The sequence below is a fragment of the Phoca vitulina genome, unplaced genomic scaffold, assembly GCF_004348235.1.
Source record: "Phoca vitulina isolate PV1807 unplaced genomic scaffold, GSC_HSeal_1.0 scaffold9, whole genome shotgun sequence".
NCBI classification, from domain to species: Eukaryota; Metazoa; Chordata; class Mammalia; order Carnivora; family Phocidae; genus Phoca; species Phoca vitulina.
Genome location: NW_022589712.1, coordinates 54,595,784 through 54,620,251, shown reverse-complemented (window position 1 = coordinate 54,620,251; position 24,468 = coordinate 54,595,784). Strand labels below are relative to the sequence as shown.

Sequence of the window (24,468 nt, the reverse complement as noted above, 5' to 3'; positions counted from 1 at the left end):
AAAACTTGCAGTAGAAAGGTTAAGTGAGGGACACCTGGGTGGCTCAGTTGGTTAAGCGTCTGCCTTCGGCTCAGGTCATGATCCTAAGGTCCTGGGATCGAGCCCCGCGTCGGGCTCCCTGCTCAGCAGGGAGTCTGCTTCTCCCTCTGCCTGCCACTCGCCCTGCTTGTGCTCTCTCAAATAAATAAATAAATAAAATCTTAAAAAAAAAGAAAGGTTAAGTGACTCCACCCAGTGTCACCCAATGAGTATATGCACATTTCAGGCCTGACAGAGCCTGAAGTGACAAAGGCCCTGTGCACCTACTGAGAACATTTGGATTTTAGAAGTACTTTTTAATATAGACCAGGGATCAGTAAACTTTTTCTTAGAGGGCCAAATACTAAGTAGTTTAGACTTAGTGGGCCATATAGGCCTGCTGCACCCACCCTATTAATGCACCAACACTATGTAAACAGATGGGCATGGCTGTTCTCCCACAAAACCAGAGGCCCGTTTGCCAACTCCTGATCTAGAACAAGGGGTGACAGGCTGCAGCCCTGGGCCAGATCCTTCCCACCATGGGTCTCTGTAAACAACACTTTACTTACGATCTAGATCTAGCCCATCATCTTGACTGTTTCTAGACAGGTGAAGGGTAACTCAATAAGCTAAAGTAATGCCCTGGTTTCACAGAAACATCCTTGGGAGCGTCCAGCTCTGTGTTCTACACTTCCTTCCCAGAGTTCGGATTCCTAATCTGTGGTCTGTGTGGTCCAGCCGTCCAGGTGGGAAAGGCCTGGTAAACACCTGGTACCTCACAGGTGACCTTCCATTGCAAAGGAAACAGACATGCTACATCCTCAATCAATAAGTGATTCAGTTTCTGGAAGACTTAATGCCTTCGGGGAGCTGGAAAAACAAAAATGGAGATTCTTAACCTGAAAGGACGGGTGGCCAGAGACGGAGCTTGTGGCGCCGTGACAATCAGTTAAGTCATTCGTTCTAGTACTTTACGGAGCGCCTCGGCTGAGCCAGGCACAGGCACCTGTGACCGTCAGGCAGAAAAGACAGACTGGCAGCGCTCGCGTCAAGACTTTGTATAGAGCAGATCCACGTTGTTACTTGAGACACCCCAAGACCTGGGCTAGCCAATTCTCAGGCAAGCAGACAAATGGTGTTGCCTTGGCAGCTCCTGCAGGAAGACCCCCGCACGGGGGCTCCAGCTTCCCGTGGAGAGCAGCAGCTATGCGAGCAGAAGCTGCATGCTCTAGGAGGGCGGGACGATGCTCCGTGCCCGGGACAACACCTGTGGTCCATACTCCTGAGCACTCCCTCCCCGGCTCCTGACCCACTAGGGTGAGGACGGCCCGGCCTGGCAGCCAGGTTTGCTGACTCTTGTAAATGCTCCATACCTGGACTGTCTGGTAATCGGAAGCATCGATCCCTTTCACAGTAACCTCTCGGAAGACTCGTGGCTCCAGCTCCTCTTTGGTGAGGTCACAGTGATAAATGATACCTAGAAGGAAGCAGAAGTCCTGGGTTAGTCCACAAACTCACTGGGGGGGTCGGGGGGGCACGAGGATCACAAGGCACAACCGGACCCCATGAGTAGCAAGAGAGGAGCATCAGTGAGGGACCGAGGTATTCTCTGCTGCCGAGTAAGGGTCACTGCACCACAAGTACTTAGAACAGTCCGGTGCGTGGGGTGCTAGGTAAGTGTTCACTCATCATCGCCACCACATGCGGCCTTCAATTTTACAACCGTAATCTGCGAGGACGTTTTAGAAGATTCCATAGCCTTCTGTGAGTATGAGAAGAGGCAGAAAAACGTCACAGTGGAAACTTAACAGGTCTTCCCTATGCCAGGTCGCTTAGGAGTGCAGGTCAAAGAAGATGGGAAACTTCATGTAGGGCCGTTTCACCTGCAAGGTGAGTACAATGAAAAACTCAAACGATTTGCCCAAAGTCAACAGCCAGTCAGGGTCTCTTGATGGGAACTCTGGGGCTCCAGATACCTGACACCCCCCTATCTGTGGATACATGTGTGGACAGCAATCAGGGACCCGAGATGATCAGGTACCATTTTAGAGTTGCTTTTAAAATTTTGATTATCCCATTAACTGTGCACAACACAAATTAATGAATATACATCAAGAATGCCAGCTTATTTAATCACTAATTAAAATTCCATTTCCTGAATTTAATGCTATTACACTCTAACACTTACGAACTCAATCAAAGAAACAATAAGTAAGATGAGTCGTTGCTATTTGGAAACAACGACACTGGGGTGGTTTACGAAACAGAATTAGTCATCCAGAGTGGCTGGTGTGGAAACAACCCTCCCACACGATACTTTAAACATATGCTGTCAAATATATGAAAAATCGATTTAGTGATCCCAATACTTCCTGGAAAACTAGAAACCAAACAGTACTCCCACAGGGTACATTCAAATTGACTGATCACGTATAATGGTGGCTTGCTTTCTTCTCAACTCCTCTGTGCATGTATTTCATTAACAGATGGGAAACAATACTCTGCACCCCCAATGGCAAAGGATAATACGTTTACATTCATTAATAGCATGACTGCTGATCCCTATGAATGTCATCGCAAGTTTCACACGCTTACAGACAAATTATTTTAAGGTACTATAACAGGAAGTCTGATTAATATCGACAGAAGATAAGTAACATGACCAAAGTATTGGCTTTCCTAGTTTAAGTCATACTTGGGTATCTGTTGAAATATGTCTTTATAGATCAAGTAGTTGCAAACTACACTCTGGGCATACATTTTTTTTTAGGGGGGGGCATACATTCTAATGTACCAAATATACTGAATTGTCCTTGTCTAGATGAATGTAATCTTGAGGGTGAGGCTATTTTCAGAGATATGTTAATTTTTGAAAAGCTTCTTGATCAGTATGTACTTGCCCCCCTTCCTCAAAACACACAAAAAAATCTGAATCCTTAAAAACAAACAAACAAAACCAAGCCTGAACCACCAAACAACTAACAAAAAAGACTGCAGACCAAGCATGTGCCACCCTGACTCACCCTGGGACCACTGCAGCCTGCACCACAGTGAATGACAAAGGACCAGGCAGCCAGGACTCCCACCTCTGACAGGTGCTGGGTCCATGACCTTACACAAGTCACCAAAGTACTAGAATACAAATTCCTCTGTGAAACACAATGAATAGGAAATGTACTCTAAATGCCTGTTTATCTGGAAAAACTAAGACATCACATCCTGTAACAGCAGAATGAAATAAGTAGGAAACAGGGGCTGGCTACTGTTCAGAGAAAGGGTGCCAAGAACCTGACTTCTACTCTTCTGTCCTGCGCAGAAGTGGCACCGTGGAGGAGGCTGGGTTAAACCTGAACGTACCAGGGCTTAAGTTTGATCAATACTTTCTCTTTATAGATCCATCTGGGTTAGCCTAGATGAGCCTACTGCACATTCACGTAATGTGAATCCCTATTATCTAATGATGTTTGTGTCCTGTCTGGTTTGGCTTGGTAAGTCCAAGGGATTTGGAGAAGACATCTTAGAATCATAAACTGGAGGACTGGTTAGGTGATCTCTAGGAAATGAATTTCCACGTTTAGGGGTGAAAGAGAGAACTGGGTTATGGAAGTCCCTTAAGGCCAGAGGAGGTGCCTGGACTTGAGGAGACAGGTCTCCTGATGAAATCAGTGGTTTAACAAAGCCATTTTAGTAACAGGAAGGAGGCAGGGACGATCAGCTCATATATTCCCAATTATCTAAAATAAATGTAAGGAGGTAAAAGAAATGGGAGTGGGAGTTAAAAGGAAGGGGAAACTCTGGGAGAAACTGTGAAAGAAAAAATCAAAGGATTTAAAAAACTGGGTATGTACAGAGAAGGCAAAAGAACTTTTTTCTAAAAGATGACCCATATACACCCACCCGTACAGGGTGGGTTTTAATGTTATTAAAAGAAAAAAAACATAAATGGAAACTAAAACAAATCTTAAAAATGTTTGCACTCCTTGGTATTTACACAAAGGAGTTGAAAAGTTATGTCCACACAAAAATCTGCACACGGATGTTTATAGCAGCTTTATTCATAACTGCTAAAACTGGGAAGCTTCCAAGATGTCCTTCAGAAGATGAATGTGTAAATAAACCTTGGTACATCCAGACAATGGGATATTACTCAGGGCTAAAAGCAATAAGCTATTGAGCCCACGAAAAGATATGGAGGAAACTTAAATGCCTAGTACTAAGTGAAAGAAGCCAATCTGAAAAGTCCACATACTATATGATTCCAACCATGTAACATTCTGGAAAAAGACGAAACTGGGGAAACAGTAAACAGATCAGTGGTTGCCAGGGGTTGGGGGGTTGGGGAGGGGTGAATAGGGGGAGCACAGAGGATTTTTAGGGCAGTGAAAATATTCTATAGGATACTATAATGATGGATACATGTCATTATACATTTGTCCAAACCCACAAAATGTACAACAGCAAGGGTCAACCATAATGTAAACTAGGGACTCTGGGTGATTACGAATGTGTCAATGTAGGTTCATCAATTGTAACAACTGTCCCACTCTGGTGGGGGATGCTGATAATGGGGGAGGCTGTGATGTGGGGGCAGGGGTATACCAGAAATCTCTGGTACCTTCTCAATTTTGCCACGAACCTAAAACTGCTCTAAAAAATTAAGTCTTAAAATTTTTTTTTTGCCTTTCCCAAACAGTCTGGCAAAGGCTTCTTTGCTCATCCCTGTTTCCCAGAGCCATGCACCTGGGACTTGCTATACTGGATTATTACAAGGTACAAATCTGTCTGGAGCCAACCTTAGACAACCCTCTGAGGTTCCATGAATACAGAATTAATCAGCTCAACCACTAAGTGGTTTGGGCCACAGGGAATAAGTGCATTGTGTTCCAAATTGCCCTGGCTGCTCATTGTCTCCTAAGTTTGACTCAAGGTACAAAAGTCCTAAATAGCTTGGGCTCAAGACACACAGTCTTCACTATGTGCCTCCATAGGAAACAAAGTCAGCTGGTGCCCACCGGCCAGATGCACCACATGTCCTAAACACCTGGAGCCGTAGTTATTTCTGGCCCTGAGGCTTTACTTATAATTTAGTATCTCTGTTGTTTACTCAGTAGTAGACAGCTAATCTTCAGAGACCAGGGAAAGGCAGCCTCTGGTATGCATGTGCGTGGATGTGTATGTACACACACTGACAGTTCTTGCTTTCGAGAGATCCAGTTTAATGCTCTGATGGCTGTTTTTACTTTGGACCAGAAGGCCTGAGTCTAGAAGCCCTGTTCTCTGGTTTTAGATATAAAAAAAATTGCATTAAAGGGAGAAAAAAGAAAGATGGAGCCAAATGAGTACGACAAGACAAAGGGGAAGAACAAAGCATTACAACAACAAATTAAAGCTTGTTCAGAAGCTGCTCAGCAGTACAGAACTTTTCAACTTTTCAAACTTCCCAGCCAGAATAGTCACAGACAGTGTTTCACTGCTTGGCACGGAACCCATCCTTTTACACTAGGTCAGTGAGCCCTTTCTTGCCCAGGTAATGATGAGCTTGTTCCTGAAATAAATGGTCACATGGAGTCATTGAAGGAGGGTTACGGGCCTTCGGGGACTCCGGCTTTTATTAAGAATGGGTGAATCACCCTTACCCTGTTCTCCTCATTGCCCTTTATCCATTTAAACTGTTTAAGCTATGGGATTTTCAAAGTAAAAATTCTGGACCAGTTTAAGTTGGGGAAATAAATGGTGAACCCCCACAGCAGTGGGTTGAGAATGGTAATCTGGAAGAAATGGATTTTTCTTGGTTCCGGTCCCCTGGCTGCCACTGTACCCCAGGGCAGAAGGGGTGTGGCATAGGACCCCCCTGACATGGGATTCCTGACCTGTTAGTTTCCGACTCCTGGCACTGGGCCCGGTTTCCACATGGCTGCGGGCACTTTCCCCAGCCCCCCTGGGATCCTCTGAAAGGCACATGGGAAATAGAGCTTGCTGGTGTTCTGGGTCTACCATCAGACCTACTTACAGAAGAACATCACTCTCTTGGTTTCAGTAACCCTGACAGCAAGCCGTCACGCCAATAAGATTCCTCATGATTGCCTGCTCTGTGACTCAGATGCACGTGCACGCACACACACACGCGTAGACGAGGCATCGCTGCCATCTGGCTGAACCCCATGAGGAAAGAGCCACTTCGGTACCTGCCTAGTTCTCTCCCCTACACCTGCTGACTGTGCCAGGGACCAAATTATTGCCATAAAGCCGGACGGGACAAAAGGGCTATGAAGGAGCTTGAAAAACAAACGAGGGAAGTGCAGAAATGTTTTCAGCCAGATTGCTTTTAAGATAGGGTCTGCTCGGTCAACTGCAAGCTGCCAACTCAGCCAGGCTCCTGGGACAAATCAGAGTATGTGTGTGGCTTTGGCTACAACAAAACCTGGGCAGCCAAGTGGAGAAGCAGGAAAAACCAAAACAGCAAAATGAATGTGACCAACTAAAAAAAAGTTAAAAAGAGAAATATGTTTACTTTGGGGAAAGTTAACCCATACCATGGAACACAGTATCATAACTTATAAGCATGTTTTTTTCCTTTTCCCTTGAACCACGTTTTTTTTATATGACGTAAGACTACACTTTTAGAATTATATTTTAATTCAGTTTAACAATAGCACAAATTATTCTCAGTCTGTTTAGAAAATGGGTTTTTCATGTCAGATGAGACTATAGATTTTTCTTTTATGCTTTTAGTTACTCTGCACTGTGTATCCTGATCCGTATAGACCAAAAGCTGAATCTCAGGTTCTACGCATTCATACTAATTTTTTTAAATCAACCTAGTATAGCAGTTGGTCCTGTCCCCAGAAGAGAGACTCAGGATATAAGATGAATGAGTGTGCCATTTTAGGCATTCACATTTCCCTGCGTTCTAAGCATCTGTCTTACTGTTTTATTCCCATTATGTAATTCTGGCTATAATATAGCATATGGGATTTTCAATAATACAGCATTCCATTTCCATTTCCCAAAAGAAACCCAAACATCAGTCTGATTTTAAAGCTGAGTAACACTGGTGAAAAGACTCTCACCTGGAGATAAAAAGGAAGTAAACTGATAGAAGACTTCGGTGTCCTTCTTCTGCCCGCTGTACCCCACCACGCTGCCGACCTCCAGTGGGAAGGTCTTGAGGAGAGCACCGGTGGCTAGGTCGTGAAGCTGCAGGACGTTTCTCACGTCGTGAAGGTAGCATAACACCAAGAAGTTAGACCTCACGCAAGCTACCCATTCTGAAAAGGCAAGGGCAGGTAAAAGCTGACGTAGCTTTGAAAGGAGTGAAAAGCATACTCACTTCACTGAACAACGGTTCTTCAGCTCTCCATCGTGCTATGCAGCAATGAGACTTGCAAAGTGATTTTATAACTGGATGTAATTGTTCATCTAGTTCCAGCATATTCCTTTAATAAATGATTGTTACTGTCATGTCCAGAGGAAACAAAATATTCTACAAAGTATTTTGTGATACAAATAATCTTGTCTACTTATTTTTTTTTTAAGATTTTATTTCTTAATTTGACAGAGAGAAACAAAGCAAGAGAAGGAACATAAGCAGGGGGAGTGGGAGAGGGAGAAGCAGGCTTCCCGCCGAGCAGGAAGCCCGAGGTGGGGCTCGATCCCAGGACCCCGGGATCATGACCTGAGCCAAAGGCAGACGCTTAACCAACTGAGCCACCCAGGCGCCCCAATCTTGCCTACTTATTTTGTGCCCAGTATCATGGTATAGGAGGTAGAAACATGTCTGTCAGGGCTGTTTTTCCGACAAAAATATATTGTACTCCGGGTATGTGCCAGATACCCGGCAAGGTGCTGGAGAAACAAGCAGGCAGATGATGTCACTTCTGCCCTTAAGACACAATCATATAAAAATACAAGTAATAACATGTAAGCAGAGGTGAGAGGCTGGTTGGGGACCCAAAACACACAAGAGCCCTTAAACAAGCGCTGAACCGCATCTTGAGTACAGGGGTGTGAGGTGACAGGTGCCTAGGGTGGGGTCAGAGACAGGACACCTCTCTGGGGGATGAGGTGGTGGGAGGACAGGCAACTCAAGGAAGGACAGCCAGAGCTGGAAATAGAGAAAAGGAATATGAACAACCAGGAGGGAGGGAAGGGGGAGGAAAGGAGGGGAAGAGGGAGGGAGACTGGTAAGGAGAACAAGTGAGACATCCATTTCCAAGAAGAAAAAAGTTGCTCAGTGTGGGGTAGGTGGAGAGGGTGGTGGTCTGCAGGGGATTTGGTGAGCCAGACAGGGGAGGTTAGTTCTCACTTAGCCGTTACTGGGGAGTTACTGTTTGGATAGATGGATGACATAAATAAAGATGATAGCAATGAAGGATGCAGAACAATGGAGGTCTACGGAAGGATGGAGGGGAGATGAGGAAGAACACTACTGCCATTATTAGCCAGTCAAATCAAATCAAGCTGGAACGAAGTCTAGGGAGGGAAGAAAAGAAATGCATTTTCCAAGAAGAATCATCAGGATGTGGTAACCGTGGGGATATGGACAGTAAGGCAGAGAGACGAGTCCTCCTCAACTCCTGGGGTTGCGACAAGGTCAGGAATGGTGCTGTCAGTGACAGAGCCGGGACAGGAGGTAAAGGGGCTGATGGGGAGAGGAGAAAACGAAGGGCAGGCCCAGAGCACTACCCATTCTGGTGTGCACAGGATCAGCCTGAGGTAAAGACGGGGCCCCCCGCAGAGGGAGAGATGCTATAGTAAATGGAAGGACAGGGTAACAGGTAATATAGCTCAAACATGCAGAAAAGACAAGCCTTTTATGCTGTGGGGTGTGGTGGGGGGAGGTTCTTGACATTTATTCTTACAACCCAAGAAACTAGTGGTTCATGCTTATAAGATTATTAATTACCAATATGAACCAGACACTGGCCAGAGGGAACTCTTAAGGATCACCCGGGGCCTCAAGGGTGCTAGGTTGTTTGGATTACCATAGCAAGCTTTTCCGCCAAGTGAGGACAGAAAAACTCTTATATCCAAAAGTGATTTGCTCATTGTCCAATACAATTTTTTTTAAAGTGCCTCAATCAAGCAATATATTTCAGGTGGCCTTAATGTTTTAAAGAAAGTACGGGGGAAAAACTGAAGTAAATTATTTCTGTCAAAGAATAATCACTCTGTGTTAATTATGGGCATGTCGGAATTATAAAACAGAGTGAATAAGAAAAAGACAAGGTGATTTGTAGACTGTCGTTAATAAAAGCTCTGACTTTATGGCTGTACTTTATAACTCATCTTTAGTTTTTATTCTCCATAGGGCATTCTGTGCTAATGATACATAGCAAATGCAACAGCACTTCTCTTTGAATTGATGAGTTCTAGTGAATACTGAAGGTTTCTTCTTTCTAAAGACCTTATAACCTTATAGAAGGAAGATTATAAAAATATATCACCCCCCACCCCCAAATCTCCAAGCATCGATTTACATCTCATTTGATCTATAAGTGAAAGAGAATGTCACCTTAAGACATAAGTAAAACCGCTTCTTTGGGACTTTAAAAGGCAGAAAACGGACATGGGTCTGGGGAAATATTTCTATCTCTTCATAGCTCCCTATGTGAGGATCACAGATGCAATCTGATTTGCTCCTGAAAAGCACCCAGGGCACCTACATGAAGACTTATGCCACTAAGGCTCACTTGAAACCAAATATGAAATCAATTCATGTGGAACTTAGGAAGCACTCACTAAATGCTGGCTCTTACCATCCCTGGGGGGACATTCTGTCTCAGTTTGGACAGAAGCCATCAGGCTACCAAAGTCACTACAAACCGTATTCCTCATATGAAGATGTTAAAGGAAATGGCCAAAACCCTGTTCCTTGGCTCATGGATCCCTCATCCAAATACAAATGAAGATTTCTGAGGAGGCAGGTGGAGGAATTTCCTTGAAGAGAGCCCCTGTCATGTTCCAGGTCCCCCTCCCCCCTTGGGAGAACCCCAGCTTATGAGACAGCCAAACCTGAGAAGCTAAAGGGACTATGACTGAACATCTAGAAGCCAGGGGAAGGGCCTGGGATGCGTGGCTGCCTCAGAGTTCCAGATGTCGGTTTTGCAGGAAAGAGCAGGCATGGGGTTGTCTTGGGTTCCATCTAAAAGAACTGCCCAGAAGGATGTGGAGACCTCAGTACAGAAGAAAGTGGTAGACTGGGGCGCCTGGGTGGCTCAGTCGGTTAAGCGTCTGCCTTCGACTCAGGTCATGATCCCAGGGTTCTGGGATCAAGTCCTGCATCAGGCTCCCTGCTCAGCGGGGAATCTGCTTCTCCCTCTCCCTCTCTGTCAAATAAATAAATAAAATCTTTTAAAAAAAAAAAGAAAAAGAAGAAGAAGAAAGTGGTGGATACAGCCAGATGCCCAAGAGCTGAGAAGACTCTCAAGCAAACACCCAGAGTAGTGCTTCTTCCAGGGCCAAGGGAACTACAGAAGCAAGGGCCCAGCAGGAAGCCCTCCCTGAGACAGTCAGTCGTCTGTCTGTCCTTTCCCTTCTACTCCTACCCAAGGCCAGGTTGAATGTGCCAAGCACAGAGCATACTGCCTTGAGCCAAGGGAGAAAGAGTCCCTTACTTTTTCTAGGACGTGAACCTGGACCTGTCTGATTCTAATACTTGTGCTTTAATTCACTGAAAAACACATTAAGAACTGCTCTATCAGACCCAGGGCCACTTTGCAGATCTCAAAAGGAATTATTTTCCCAATTTTATATCTAATACCTTCACAATTTGGGATGGCCTTAGATTTTACCCTATTCAACCCATCAGCAGAAGTTCACCTCTAACAAGTAAACTCTTCATTGGCTTGAAGGTACTGGACTTTCCTTTTGTGTAAAAAACGGTAGCAAAATTAGCGGGTCTTATTCTAATCAAATTAGCTTTCAGGCAATGAATAATTTATAAAGCAGCATATCATTTTTGGAAAATCACAGAGAAAATGAGTAAGAGGGAACTTAAGGGCACTCTGAAGCTAAAGGGAGGTTCTCAAGAGGTTAGTGTAGCTCAGTGCACACACCAGCAACTGCAGTGAGTTGCAATGACATCTGACAACAGTCTCTTCTCTTTTCTAACAAGAGGACTGTGAATCCACTCTGAGATCTACAACAGGTATAATACAAACAGCCAAAGGTTATTCAAAAGCTAAAAGCTAAGGATTCTGGTCTAAATGGTTTAGAAAATTAAATGTTAGTGATGATTATCAAATAATAACTACACAGAGAGGCAACTGATACTAAAACAACAACAAACTACCTTTGAAAGCCACAATTTTTATGAAGACCCTGCATGATATCGTACTACCCACACAGATGTCATCCAGTAAATATTTGGTTGTGCTATTCAGACCCTTCACTCTCGATGACTAAAAGGTTCTTTACCGTGTAACCAGTCACCAGAGAATGAGAGTTGTACCAATTTGTTGGCCTTCTCACCCAAAACAAAAGCACAGTGTTCCAGTAGCATGTAGTCTTACCTAAGACATCTTTCTCATGCTCAGGAACGAGCACTTTCCACTTCGACTCCTCCGGATCCGTGAAGTCAATGTTGATCAGGCGATAGTTGGGCGAATGGCGATTTGTCTTGAATGTGAACACTGTCCCCTCGTTGGTCACATAGTCATACTCTCCTTCAAAGTTGTCGATCAGTTTTACCCACTTCAGGATTCCTGGTGAGAGACCAAGCATCCCTGTCACCTCTCCTGTGTTGAAAATGGTGTGCTTTATTTATGTGTAGGGAAGGGAGGGCAGGTCTTTTCTGTCCACAGAACACAAAGCAGACACAGTATTTGGAAGATGTAAGGCTTGAGAAAGAGCAAGGACAAGTGCGGGTGAATTTAAAGGTTTTTAAAAATATGAAGAAATTCTTTTCCTGAAAAACCCAGCCATTAAGGAGACTGAAGGAACTCTCCTCTCCGCACCCTGCCCCATGTAATCTGGGAAATCCTCTTCTACCTGAGTGTGTCTCAAATCTGAGCACTTCCTTCTACCTCAACTGCCACCGCATCATTCCACATCTTCATCATTCCCCTCTGGGTCTCTGGCAGTGGCTCCTCCCTAAGCAGATTTCACACACACACACGACACATAAAGAGACACACATACACAGAGATGATTTCACTAACACACACACACACACACCCCCAGGGTTGATTTCACACTAAATGCCACTTATAAAAATAAAAAATATAAATTATAAAAAAAAAAACCACTGGGAAGACATCTATTTCACAATGTGACCGACAGAGATGCTCAGAGTACATTTCAAAAGTTTTATAAACAAACAAGCTCTATGATTTCTGAACTACTGAAAGGCAATGCCAGATCTTAGCTATTCTCTAATTAATCTCCTGCCTTAAATTTCTCAGTGAAATTGCTACATTAATTTGGATAGTTCGTTTATATTCCTTCAATCTTTCAAGGCAATTTTACATTATCTCATTCATCTCCATAGCATAATATCTTTATATGATTTTTTTGTTGAATTAAATTTATCAAGAAAAATACACTCCCATGGTAGAAAGAGAGGTTTTTTTGTGAGACATAACTGAATTAAAACCCCAGCTCCACTATTTAGTTGTGTGACCCTGAGCAATCTCTTTATCTTCCACTAAGCTTCATTTTCTCAACTGTAAACTAGGACAAGTAAGTCTATTCAAAAACTATTATAAAGTGACTACTAATACCTACCCCACAACGAAAACTCAACAAATATTATTTTAAAACAAATGACTAAAATTAAAACTAATAATAAGATAAGCAGTTAAACAAAATCTATAGCTTTCTTATAGGCCAGCAATAACCAGTTAGAAAACATGGGATGAGGAGGGCCCTCTCTTACAGTAGAAGCAAAATTAATACTTAGGAGTGCACTTAACATGAAATGTGGAATCTATATGAAGAAAGCTCTAAAATTTTCCTAAGGAATCCTAAAAGCAACAACAAAAAACCCTGAATAACTGGAAACACGTATCTCTAGATGGGAAGACTCAGTATTTCAAAGCTGTAAATAATCCCAAAGGAAATCTATAAATTTAACATAATTCCAATCAAAATTCAAATGAGTTTTAGGGCATTTGACAACATCATTCTAAAGTCCATTTGAAAGAATACACACGTAAGGATGCTCAAAACATTTTTCATAATAGGAGGATGCCCTATGATGTTCTGAATGAGCCCCCCTCCTCCTGAAGGTAATCATCATCCTGATTTTTACATTAATTACTTCATTTTCCTTTGTTCTTTTCCTGCTTTAATATGCATCCATAAACCCTACAGTCTAATTTTGCCTTATTCTTGAATCTCATGTACAGTGAAGCCATACAACATGTATTCTTTCGTGTCTGACTTTTTTCACATGATGTTATGTTTGTGAAACTGTTCATCCTCTGGTTATTGTTAGTGACTTTTGGCTGAATCCTACTGTGCTCAAAGAACACACTCTGTATGACTCCAATCTTTTAAAACTTGCTGAGAAAAACTTTATGACCTAATTATTTTTCCATTAGTGATTTTTAAATGTTCCTGTATGTTCCTGCATATTTTGCAGCTGTCGGGTATGATATGCTAAATATATCTATTAAGTCATTTGTTACTCACATTGTTCAAATCCATGTATTTACTGATTAGGGAGCCATTTTTTTCTGTCAGTCACAGAAAAGGTCTGTTAAAATGTCCCTCTATGATTGTGGATTTATTTTTACTTGCATTTCTGTTAAATTGTTCTCTGTATTTTGAAATCATGCCTTTCAATATACACAAAGTTAGAATTATTATATTTAAATAAAACTCAACCTTTTAATGGTAATGAAGTTTTATCTTTAGCAATGCTTTTTACTTTGAAGTCTACTTTGATATTGAGACAGCTATGTGATTTTCACGGTAACATTTGGGCCAGTTGTCCTCTGCAAAATGGTCCCAATTGCATTATCATTTCTGAAAAGATTCCCTTGTTTCCAGGTCTCTTAACCACTCATGCTTTCCACTTCTTGGTGGGCTACATTCTAGGTAATTTCTTTACATCCATATTCTAATTCATTTATTCTCTCTTCAGCTGTGTCTAATTTCTTCAACCTAATAACTGAATTTTGTAATGTAAATAACCATATTCCTTATTTGTAGAAATTCTTTTTTTTTTTCCCCAAAGATTTTATTTATTTATTTGAGAGAGAGAGTGAGAGAGAGTGAGCACGAGAGGGGGGAGCAGGAGAGGGAGAAGCAGACTCCCCGCTGAGCAGGGAGCCCGATGCGGGACTCGATCCCGGGACTCCAGGATCATGACCTGAGCCGAAGGCAGTCGCTTAACCAATTGAGCCACCCAGGTGCCCTATTTGTAGAAATTCTACTTAGTCTCCTCCCAATCTGGTCATTCTTTACAATATGTCGTTTCCTGCGCATACTTCCAAGCTTCTTGTTTATTTTTTTTTGTAAAAGCAGCATCACATTGTTTATTTTTAAAAGTGTATTTAATGTACTTATTTTACATTAGGAATGGGATAAGTCCACTCTGCTACTTCTGTTGCTCTATTTCTCATGCTGGTGATTTTGTCTGATTTGTTTTTTTTTTTAATTTGAGATTTTTGACTGTGAAATGATTTCCCTTGAAACATTATCTGTGGCAATTCGTGGAGGCCTCAGTTAAAGTGGCACTCCTCCAGAGAAGATTTCTATTTGGCTTCCATTTGCCTGTTGGGAGGCAACCAATCTGGGAGCCCTTTAAATTAAATTCTTGGCATGAGGATGTTTGGACCTCAGAGGGACAATCCAGACAACCTGTACCCATGTCAGTCTTTCTCATATTTTAGGAGAATTCACATCCTGCTGCTCCCTCTCCCTCACTAGTGTGAAGGTAAAAACAGGCAGGTTTTCTTCTCCTCCCCCCTCCCCATCCCCCCACTCTCAGGCTTATTTCTTAATCACCATTACATTGAGGGTATCCCTTATTAGATTTTCCAACATGGACAACCAGAGGCTTTATCCTCCATTCCCCTTGCCCTAAGTGGCCATCAGATGGGAACTCAACCCCCAAAGCCCAGCAGGAACATTCCAGAATAATCCAGGATTCCTGCTTTCATTTTTGTCTTTGGTCTCTATGGTTTCTCTTTTTTCTTTTTTTTTTTTGTGCCAACTTGGCAATATATTTAGAAAGATACTTTATAAACTTTTTACGGCATTTCGGTTGTTTCAACTGGGAGGTTACTCAGAATATATAATCTGCTAAACTCCCTCAAAGAGAAATCCTTACAATGAATTCTTCTAAAGGTTAAGCTGTGCACTCAAGTTACAATTTTTTTTCAGTGACAAACTGCTAATCTCAAAAGCAGGTGACCAGTCAAAGGTAACCTCATTTTAATTTACATAAAACAATACTTTAAAAGGAAAAAAGCCCAAAAACTATTCCTTAGAAGAATAAGTAAATAAGTAAAAATTAGCAGGTAAAGCAAAAATTGCAAACAATCAGAAAGGTACATTTGTTTATGGTAAGAATGATGAATCACAATTTTCTGGACTATGACATTTGTAGACACAGAGTTTTGGTTCAGGAAAATGTCAGATCCTTAAATGTTCCCCTGACAATAAAACATTTCCTGATGTGCAACCTTTATTTCTCAAAGTAACCATCTTATGGTTTCTGCCTGAAAAGGTCTTGCAGCCATTGTACTGATATTTATGACCCTAGACACCACTCCCCCAACACAAAAAGTCACTGAAATATCTACCAAAGGCCCAGTAGAAATTGCCTTCAGTATCTCTGTGTAATCAGGTGAGCCTGAAGATGTGGCACATTTGTTTTAAATAATCAAGGCTCCAATGAACACCAAAATAACAGAGTTTGTGGTCGTATCTACCACCAAATTCTGGAGTATTAACCTTAGTCATTAATAAATACTACAAGTCATAAATTCACTCAAATTTAGGTATGTGACTGGATTTATACAAATGTCATTCAAAGTACCGGCCCCCATGGGGCAGCATGTTTAAAACGGAGCTCCTTCTGCTCTCCTGAAACCCTTGCTCCTCAGGGCTCTGGCACAAAATAATTCAAGAGAAATGGTATTTCAGTTGAACAATGGGGCTCACTCAGTTTTGCTATTCACAAGTCAGAACACTATTGATTTAAATGGAAAACAGAAAAATTACTTTAAAAAAAAAAAAGACATGGCTTAACTCCCAAACCATCTCACTTTTTGCCAACGCTTTCTTAGATTCTTTTCTCTGTAAGTGGCATTATTCACTCTGAAGCCAAAAGAATTCTATTCCCAAACTTCTCCACATTAAAGTTAAAATTACTTTTTATAGATCTGATTCTTGGTGGGGGAATGATTTGTTTACTGAGTGAAGATTAGCATAAAATAAGTCATCTTATGCTTTCCCTAGAGCAAAGTCATTACTTTTATCGCTTTCTTTGAAAATGCACAGTATTAACTATGTTTCACAGAAAATGTTTGTAAGCTCTCGCAACAGGAGCTAAAAAGTGCTTTTATACTTTACGAAACCCTATGTAACAACAATATACAAATGGAAAGTGCGGTCTTGCTCTAAAACTGAGGGGGCAGAAGGTGGCTGTTCTCCTTGGCCTGACACCTTCCTTCCATCCTCCCCTGCCTCACAGTGAGTTAGAACACGGGCTTGGGAGTTTCAACTGACCTGAGACTGAATCTTTACATCAGGAAAGCGAGCTGGCCTCACCATCCCCAGGTTCCTGGGGATAACAGCATGTGTTTCTCAGAGGTTGTTGAGAAGACATGAATTATCTATGCTCTTAGCTCAGAATTTGGCACTCAGAAAATGTTAGTCAATACTTACTACTATTCCAAATAATCCCAGCATTCTTCAAATGACAAAAATAAGCTAAATGTGGCTTCTGAACAGCATGATTTGCTAATAGTGAACTTTAAAATCTAATTTCCATCTGTCACAGCACACAGCTATTTTCCTAGAAAAAGCCCTTAAAATCACTCATTTTAAAATTAGTAAAAATACTAATTTTATCGCTATTACTTATTTTACTTCAAAATTAACGTTTTCCTTATTTTTTATGCTATCTTTTGATGTTCCGATTCTTTTTGCTTTTCTTGCATTCCCACTCTGAAATGAACACTATTTGCTAATAACTCTCTGCTTCTCCTCACCTGTTGGTCTGGCTCTTCACACTCAGCTGAGCTCGCTAAACTTTGGACAACTCATTTGTTTAGTTTCTCAAATGTTTATCTTCCCTTTCCACCCTGCCCCCAAAAGATGCCCCAGCCCCACAAGGCATGAACCATGGAGTCACTATGGTACCAGCTACCTAGAAACAAGAGGTGTGCCGGGCGTTAGCCAAAGATGGCTAAAGGAACAATTTAAGTGTCTGACAAATACTGAGCTTCCTCTTATTGTTACATGTAACATGGAGTGTAGATGAATTTCTTATACAGAAGCAAGTCAATTTTCATTAATGACATGGAAGCACTAAAACAACATGCTGAGTGCTGGAAACTTCACCAGTCTAAAAGGATCGAACTTTCAGCAAAAAAGGAAAAAGCAGAGAGACAGGTTAGTGAGAGTCTGGATGAAGTAAGGATAAGCTGGTATTTTCTCACAAAGATCAATTATGCCAGCACCATCTGTCTTTGCTGCCGAATGCTTCATTAATGCTGCGGGAGGAGCAAAGACCACTTCGGGCCTGTCTTAAGAACGGCGACATCCGCGCCTAAGTGTGTTCTGTTACTAACGAGGGTTTTAGGCACTGATAGTTCTTTTCACCTAATAATTGCTTCCTAAGGATTCTACTTAAAAACCTCTAATACATGTTTAAATTCATTCAGAATAGGGCCAAATGGTCAGCGTCCCTTTTGTTGGTATCTACCCTATAAAATAAATAAAGTCTCTGACCTTTCACAGAAAAAAATGAAAAGAACCAAAAAGAGAGGGAACAAAAGAAAGAAAACAGAGGGCAGAGGGAGGCAGCTGAGTATTTCGGAACTCCAGAGCTGTCCTACGTCTGAGCCTGGGCATGTATGCTAGGCCAAGGCCCTGCTGTGCCCTGAAATCGGGCGCTGGCGATCTCCCCGCTACTGCCCTGCAGGCGGGGAGAGCACCAGGGGAGGAATGACAGCACGGAGTGGGGCATCACTACAGGTCTGCTTCATAACTAAATAGGTAACATTTACATAATCCTGCATTTTCGACTGAAACTTACATATATTTGTTGACAGTGTGAAGACAATAGAAGCAACTGAATTTAAATTTTAAAGTCGTAGTCTCATACTTTTCCAATAAAACTATTTAGAAATGTGCATTAAATACTTATACTGAACACTAAGATAAATATGTATAAGAGAATGTTGAAAACCATCATTTACATTTTCAGGGTATAAATTTAATTTTTTTTTTTTTTTAAGATTTTTATTTATTTATTTGACAGAGAGAGACGCAGCGAGAGAGGGAACACAAGCAGGGGGAGTGGGAGAGGGAGAAGCAGGCTTCCCGCTGAGCAGGGAGCCCGATGCGGGGCTCGATCCCAGGACTCTGGGATCATGACCTGAGCCGAAGGCAGACGCTTAACGACTGAGCCACCCAAGTGCCCCTATAAATTTAATTTTAATGAAATTTTTTAAAGCCCACATACTTGAAAAAAGAGCAGAGCTAAGGCCTGATATTTAACTGTAATATAGAAAATATGTGAAAATTTATTCCCAATTTAGTTGATATGAAGTAACTTATATACCGTTGACTCTCGAACAGCGCAGGGGTTAGGGACACCATCCCCCTGCACAGTCAAAAATCCACATATAACTTTTAACTCCCTCAAAATTTTACTACTGGCCCACTCTTGACTGGAAGGTTTCCTGATAACATAACCAGTCAATTAACACATATTTTGTATGTTATATATATTATATATTGTATCCTTACAATAACGTACGCTACAGGAGAGTGAACAATAAGAAATCATAAGAGAAAATATATTTATAGTACAATACTGTATTTATTATTAAAAAAAACCCCCAAAATCCGTGTATATGTGGACCTGTGCAGTTCAAATCGGGGTTGAAAAGGGCCAACTGCATATTCAAAATAGGATAATAAACTTAGGAAACAAAAAATATATATGATTCAAAAAACTATTAAGAAAAGTACAGAAAACATAACTAAGAAAATCCAGACACGAATCATTTTCTTCCAAGGTTCAATATGATTAATTTCAACTACTCTGCAGGCAGGAATCACATTAAGAATCACAGGAGTCAAGACTCAGTTGTCTTTTCTACTGCAGAACGATTAAATCGTCATGCCAGCCTGGGGTCCTAAGCGGTTTCCTCACTTTTGATCTTAAACAAGGAACAGACAAAGAGAAGCAAAAATCTTCTGCTCATACAATACACATGACTGGAGAAACATGGTTTGTACCTATTCATCATTCTCAGAGTGTAACAAATGATAAAAATTTAACTAAAAAAAATTAGGTGGCCAGAAAAGTGAAGATTCAAAATGCTTATAAGAAAATTTAACAGTTACTGGTGGAGGATGGCTTATAAAGCAGGGTCCTCTGAGCACCAGAAACCATAAAGGGGCAATGATGTCATTCAAGACAAGCTGGAGCCCACCTTGTATGAGTCTATGTTAAAGAAAAAATTGATCTCACACTTGATAAAATGGTAAAGAAGACTTTATTTATTTAGGACTGCCGAGATAGGTGTCAAGACTATCACAATAAGAGAGAGAAATCAGGCTTAATTCCAAATATAAAAAAGACAGCTGGGGATTTATAGCCAATGAGCAGAATGGACAGAGGGGTAGTCACTGAGAGGACACATGGAGTAGGGGGGATTCTTGTTAAATTGACCCAAGAATATTCTTGGTGAGGGCAGGTCAAGGTCATCAGATATCACATAGGGGATGGTGGCGGGGGAGGGGAGGGGTGAGGAATTTGACCAGATATCAAGGGTGATCTGATATGGAGGGTAGGGGATTCTCTCTAAACTGATGTAGTGAGATTCTTGCTACAACTAAGCTGTGCTGGTCCAGTGAGGGAGTAGGAGGCTGAGGAACCAAGGTTGAGGCCTAGCTGAGGAGAAGCCTGACTAAAGTCTGGTCAAGGACAGAGTCCTTGTTATCGGTCAGGCACTGTTCTAGGTGGACACTCCAGAGAGCAAGACAGACAAGGTCCCTGATGTCATGCAGCTCACAAATACTCACACAGTGTTGTTGTTGTTTCTGCATGGCGAGAATCAGAATAGGGCAAAGGAGAACAGCCAACTGTAGAAGGAAAGGTATCAACTGAAGGCATGAGGAAGTGTGGCAATGGCTAGTACAAAAATCCCACGGCCCTCAAAGAAAGAGGATAGCAACTCAGACAGCAACTCTCTGGCAGCCGGCACTGAAGGGGGTGCGCTGTTCTTTGGAGGGCACCTGCTTAGCTGTTTTGAACACCTGGGAAATTACAGTAACTTCTAAGGCCCAGATGATATGCCCAGTGCTTCTACACAGTGGTGAATGAGGTGAGTCAGAGGACTTACCTGGACAGAAAGGTCAGGAAAGGAGCAGCCAATGACCCTGAACTGCAGTTCTGTGGAAAGGCTATGGCCCACAGTATGTAACAGATGCATTCATATTATTATTATTATTTTTTCTGTATTCATATTATTTTTAAGTGAAAATATTGCAGATGTAAATGGCGGAAAGAAGGTTGTCCAAGGAGAGAACGCTAACAGAGTGGCAAGATGGTCAGCAGGTTGGAGAAGAGAAATTGAAATTTACACAACAAACGTAAATGACAAAGGAATCCAGTTTCACAGGGAACTCCTTTAACTCTCAAGATTCTAGGATTTTTTTTCCATCCTGTATTTATGTAGTTTTGTTTTCTCTATATGCTGTTTTTCCTATGATATTATATAGCCACCAGCCACTTTTTTGTGCTTTTTGTGATTCTCATTTCAAAATGCACAGGGGCAGAAGGTTTTCTTGGGAGACAAAGTTGACAGAAAAGTTAAAAAGTGCTACCTAAGTGAAATTATTTAGTTTTCCCGACAAGCTATTCAGTGATGCCGTAATAAATGAAGAATTAATTTGCATGAAAATGCTGATAACTGTCCCTGCCTTTAAGGTAAAAGATTAAAATCATAGCAGAAAGGCTTTAGGTTAAATTTCAGCAACATAAAATGAAAGATTTCATAACATTGGATTTAGTTTTTGGTCACTGGCTATTCAAGTTTAACTCATCTAATAGTTAACTAGCACATTTAGCATTTAAGTTAAATGTTATTCTTCCCCTCATTTAAAAAATGTAACAAAAATGGAGTGGGTAAAGAAACAGCAAGAAAAAAGATCTCTGGCATATAAACCCCCGAAATTTCAATTATCAAACTGTAAAAATTAGACACTTTCCCACCTAGTCTTGTGTTTCATATGTTTTTGTCAATGAAAGGACGTTTTTTTGATTATGAACCTGGTTTTGCAGGAAATAAGTCAACACCAAGATCTGTGTTTAGAGCAGGTTTGATACTGAAGATAACTATTTATTCTAGGATATCCTCTATTTTCCTGTGGTACCCCAAATCAAAGTGTGCTCATTCCAAATATTTCTCTTTCAGTCAAGAAACAAAGGGGAAAAAAAAAAAGGAGGAATTCCTAAGACCCTACTATATGCCAGGAACCCTGCTAAGCCCTGTGCCATACCTCTTCATTATTCCTCACAATTCCTCCTGAAGTAGGCATTCCTTCCCCATTGGTAGTCATGGAAATAATGAGAGAAAACATTCCCACCCCAGGCTCACCAGTTAGTTAGTCTTGGAGCCGAGATTAAAATGCACATCTGACTTGAAAGTGTTCTGGTTATTGTTGCAATACATCCAACTGTGATCAATAGGGATTATTTAAAGAATTTTTAATGATCACTATCTCGATCTGCTAGGTCTCCCTTGTTATAAACTAAATATACTTAATGTCTTCAACTCACACATAGTATTTGTTTCTTAAACAGCAATAATCATATCATTGACTCCTAATGAACGAGCAGTCAATTAAAACAAACAAAAAAAACAAGATCTCTCTAATATTGCTGTATGCAATTGACTTAAACCCAAACATGGAAATGGATGCCCATTTCATCGTAATTAGTACTGGCCAATCACTGTAACTGTCCCGAGCTTTCAGAATCCCAGGACAGCCATTCAAAGGAGTAACTACTCTGAGGTTTATGCTATCCACAGATTTAATGCTAGTAAAGCAATGATTTAAAAATGATGGCAGGCCAAGCTAAACCCAGACTTCAGCAGCTGTCGCCGGCCAACACTCCCCAGTGCCTTCAGTACGCATATCAGTGTACAAATCAACAGCTTCAAATCCACGTATCCTATTTACTACAAAATCTATAGGATATCACATACTTTTCTAAGTGCCTCAATGAATTCCAAATACTGGTCGGTTTAGTCACCTTATTAAAAAACGACATCAGGTTAGCATGGTCAGACTTGTTTGCTTTATTCCTCTCCCTGTGGTTTTCCATGAGCTCACTGAGATGGTCTTTTTGACATGTCCTGAGTTAATCAATCAAATACTAAACTAGGTGTTACTGTAAAGGTATTTTACAGACGTGATTCAAGACCATAATCAGTTGACTTTAAGCAAAGGAGATTATCCTAGATAATCTAGGCGGGCCTGATTCAACCAGTTGAAATGCCTTCTAGCAAAACTGACGCTTCCCTTCTTAAGAAAGAAGAAATACCACCTGTGGACGGCAGCTTCACCCTGTGCCTGAGAATTCCAGCCTGTTCTTCCCGGTGGCCTGCCCTACTGATTTCAGACTTAGCTAGCCAGTCGCGAAATCACATAAGCCCATTTCTTGCAATACATCTCTTCATGTATGTCTCCTACTGGTTCTGCTTCTCTGGTTAAACCTTGACAGATACCTTCACAAGCCATCAATAGCTCACAAATACAAAATAACTAGGAGTAACTCTAACAAGTAATATGTGGTTATGAGGCACCTGGCTGGCTCAGTCGGTAGGGCATGAGACTTCAAGGCCCCACTGTTGGGCGTAGAGGTTACATAAAAGTTAAAAAAAAAAAAAAAAGTGGTTCCACTGAGAGACAGAAGTAATACCAAATAAATTTATAGGTTTACACACAGTCCTAGTCCAAATGGACTTCTGTTCAGATCATGACAAAATAACCTTAAAGTTCCTCTGGATGAATTTTAAAAAAGAGAACAATCTGGAAAATGATACCTGCTAACATTTACTGAGTAAGCTTACTCTGCACTGGGCTCTTCACCTAAGCTGCAAAACAACCACCTAAGAAGCAGAAAAGACAGCGGTCAGGTAACTCAAGGAAGATCAAAATGGGAAGGCAGGCCAGGAGCTGGCCTGTTTTGTAAACATCTGAATGTATCATCGCCATTTATGGGTTTCTTAGCTGTTTCCCTTCTTTCTCCTTCATGCCCATTCAGGGCTACAGTACCTAATTTTATCTGTGATGGCCTAGTATACCGTTGTACTATCTTCCTTTCAGAATCTCAATCTCTCGGTATCATACCCTCTTCTCTAATTCCTCAGTAATATGGCAATGATAAATTGGGGGATAAGAAGTATGTAAGGTAAAAAAACAAAACAAAACAAAACAACGATAAGGACCAAGAGATTTGGAAGAAAACAGGATTGCCTTAAGTTCTGCCAGCCATTTTGTAAATTTCACACAGAGTATTACTATTATTGAAGTGAACCCAGCAATACAAGTTCAGTATACCAGTCTATGGAAGAAATTCTCTTCCCTGTATTTAGAGTAAATTACGCAATCTGCGTTTTTTGGTTTGTTAACTTGCATCATTTAATAATAAGTCTACCTAATAATTTAAAGATACAATGCAGTAATAAAAAGAAAATGAAACCAGCACTCTCTGGAGGAAGAATGCCGTAAATGGAATTTTTAATAAAGTGGGGAAAGGCAAAGTCCTTTCCACCATCTCAGACTCACACAGGAATACTGTCAGGGTAACAGCACAGTAAAGAAGAGCTGTCACTACTTCTTTCAGATCTCATTCTTCAGAGGTTCAGGTCTGTGTAGACCAGACTTGCACCTCAAATGAACAACTCTTGGGTGCGGGCTTTGCTCCTGTCAAAGAATGTGAAAACTGGTGTGGTTGATGCAACGTTCTTTTGAGATCAAAATGGGTGTATCTTTTTTTTTTAACAGGAAAAGAAAAAACAAAACCCTACATGTATCTTTATTAAATGGATATATATTTCACACCTGAATCAATCTGTTGACTTCATCCTGCTGCATCTGTGAATGGCGCTCTGCAGTATCTAAGAATGTCGGGATGCGGATCTTGCTCAGAGAAGTTTAAAAATGATGCAATGCCCGATCAATAAAAAAAAAAAAATTGTATATTTTCTTATCATAATGTAACATAAATCAGGTACCAATAAT

General features: G+C 41.2%; 1 protein-coding gene across 2 annotated transcripts in view; it reads right to left on the bottom strand.

The window, feature by feature from the left end:
- Window positions 1–24,468, bottom strand: part of PREP (prolyl endopeptidase) — a 115,757-nt gene that overhangs the window by 41,290 nt on the left and 49,999 nt on the right. For both annotated transcript variants that reach the window (XM_032408154.1, XM_032408155.1), the window contains exons 8-10: window positions 11,535–11,726; window positions 7,092–7,289; window positions 1,395–1,498 (exon numbers count right to left, since the gene is read on the bottom strand). In XM_032408154.1, coding sequence (XP_032264045.1) covers window positions 1,395–1,498; window positions 7,092–7,289; window positions 11,535–11,726 — 494 coding nt within the window. The remainder of the gene's footprint in view (window positions 1–1,394; window positions 1,499–7,091; window positions 7,290–11,534; window positions 11,727–24,468) is intronic.